Genomic DNA, 2,146 nt, shown 5'->3' with positions numbered 1-2,146 from the left:
CTTCGGAGAGCGGACAACATCTCCTTAAGATTGTTTTCCGAAACAACCTTGTTTGAAGTATGGAAACTTTCAAAAGCGTCTGTTGCATTATTAACGGTAGTCAGAGATTTAGGATCTTGGCTTACCTCAGAATCATTGAGGTGATCATCCAGCTTCTGTTTCTGCTTAGCAGGGCTGGAGGACGGAGAGCTAGGGTCATTTTCCGAGCTCCCCAGGCTTGGGATCTGGATCTCAGCTGCATGATGTTTCAGCGTCATGGGATCATCTCATCCTGGCATGCCTCGTGGGGATGTTGGCGCCATTTTGGTAATGGAGTACTTCACAGTATTCCTTGTCTGTGCCAAGCGTAGCCCTGTTCGGGATGTCTGCGTTCCCTCCAACATGTTGTTGGAATAAGATCCTGCACAGTCTCCTCACATGCGGAAGGTAACATTGGGGGTTTGTTTGTGGCTGACGGTGCTGGGCTTCGTGATCTCTCATCACCATCTTTAGGAACCCCGGAGTTGCCTCTTCCATCGTGGAGATGTTTTGATCCGACTTTGGAGCCAATTGGTTAGTGAATCTCCTCCTGCCATATAGAGTTTTGAAATCCCTATCATGGGAATGTTTTTTTAGTCGCTGCCAGGTGCTTTTAGTAGCTTGTGATGAGCTTCTTTAGCGGAGCTCTAGACTCACACGGCCATCAGCTTCAGCGGCCAAACCACGCCCCTGGACAGTGTTATTTTATCAGCTCTTGGGCAGTGGTATCTTATGGCAATGTTATTTGGACACTGTATATTTGTATTATATGGGCACTCTATAGTGAATCATAAGACGGCGGTACAGAGGATGGGTGTTAACCTAAGGTGCTGCATAAGGCTTCAAACAACTTAAGGTCGGCCCTTTCCAAAGCCACTGGTAATGGTACTACGAGTAAAGTGTTGAAATAGTGATCCAACAACTAAAAGTAATGGCAAAAATTAAAGAGTGAAAAACTACTTTGCTACATGAAAACGTATTGTTTTATAACTATATAGATCAAAAATATATTTTTCTGTTCATTTTTATTTCTAAAGCATTTCTGATATCTTTATTTTTAAAACTATATATCATGGGGTTGATCAATGGGGTACATACAGTATAAAGCAGTGATAGGATTTTACTGACATTGAATGTTTCTACTTTTGTAGGAAAAACATAAACACAGAACATAGTCCAGTAAAATATACAGACCACAGTAAGGTGGGAGCCGCAGGTGGAGAAGGTTTTGTGTCTACCGGTTCTGGATGAAATCTTTAAGATGGTGGCGATGATTTTGATATAAGATATGACTATTATTATGCTTGGAATTAAAACTACAGGTATACCTATTAAATAGACTTCTAATTGAACTACGAAAGTATCAGAACAGGAAATTTCTAGCAAAGGGACGAGATCACAGAAAAAATGGTCAATGATATTGGATCCACAAAACATCAGCATCAATATTGCGATGGTGTCACTCAATGTAATGGAAAAACTGAACAACCAACAGATGATGGTTAATGTCTCACAATGGGACCTTGTCATGATAGAGGTGTAACGGAGGGGGTTACAGATGGCCACATATCTGTCATAGGACATCACTGTGAGGAGAAAACATTCAAGTGCTTCAGTGGCACAGAAGAAGTATAGTTGAGTGATACAATCCTTAAAAGTAATGGTCCCCCCATTATTGAGTAGAATGCGGAGCATGATGGGGACAATATTTGTGGTTAACAAGATATCACTGATGGACAGTTGTGTGAGGAAGAAGTACATTGGAGTGTGGAGGTTTTTACTGACGGACACCAGGGTGATGATCAGGAAGTTCCCACATAAAGTGATAAAGTAAGCCATTAGGAGAAGACAGAAAAGGAAATGCATGTAACGTTGGCTGACTTGGAATCCTAAGAGAAAAAATTCTGTGGTTACACTTTGATTCTTCTCCTGTTTAGAAAAGAAAAAGACTTTTGATCATATGATTTTATGGTGTGTTTTAGCTAAAAACAATAAAAAATAAGTTAAAGCGGCCCTCCAGTCAACCCAAAATTTTTACTATACACTGAAAACGTATAGTTACGTATCTTACCTGCTGCCCCTCCCCTGAATAATCCGGCATCTGCTGCTGGACAGAAGCCAATGTCAT

General features: G+C 41.1%; 1 protein-coding gene across 1 annotated transcript; it reads right to left on the bottom strand.

Annotated features, from left to right (window-relative positions):
- Positions 1-1,017: 1,017 nt before the first annotated feature.
- On the bottom strand, positions 1,018-2,146 carry LOC142750693 (olfactory receptor 1468-like). Its single transcript, XM_075859681.1, has 2 exons — positions 2,090-2,146; positions 1,018-1,947 (listed from the first exon to the last, which is right to left on the bottom strand). The coding sequence occupies exons 1-2, from the start codon at positions 2,144-2,146 to the stop codon at positions 1,018-1,020; spliced, it is 987 nt and encodes a 328-aa protein (XP_075715796.1).

This window comes from Rhinoderma darwinii, chromosome 3, assembly GCF_050947455.1.
Source record: "Rhinoderma darwinii isolate aRhiDar2 chromosome 3, aRhiDar2.hap1, whole genome shotgun sequence".
Lineage (NCBI taxonomy): Eukaryota > Metazoa > Chordata > Amphibia > Anura > Rhinodermatidae > Rhinoderma > Rhinoderma darwinii.
The sequence above is the reverse complement of the archived record's forward strand: the minus strand, read 5'-3'. Positions and strand labels throughout refer to the sequence as shown.

Excerpts from the sequence above, each read along its gene's own strand:
- LOC142750693 (XM_075859681.1), bottom strand. The coding sequence starts at position 2,146 with ATGACATTGGCTTCTGTCCAGCAGCAGATGCCGGATTATTCAGGGGAG. Across the intron at positions 1,948-2,089 it reads ATTCAGGGGAGGGGCAGCAG|GAGAAGAATCAAAGTGTAAC; the intron begins GTAAGATACGTA and ends TTTTCTAAACAG.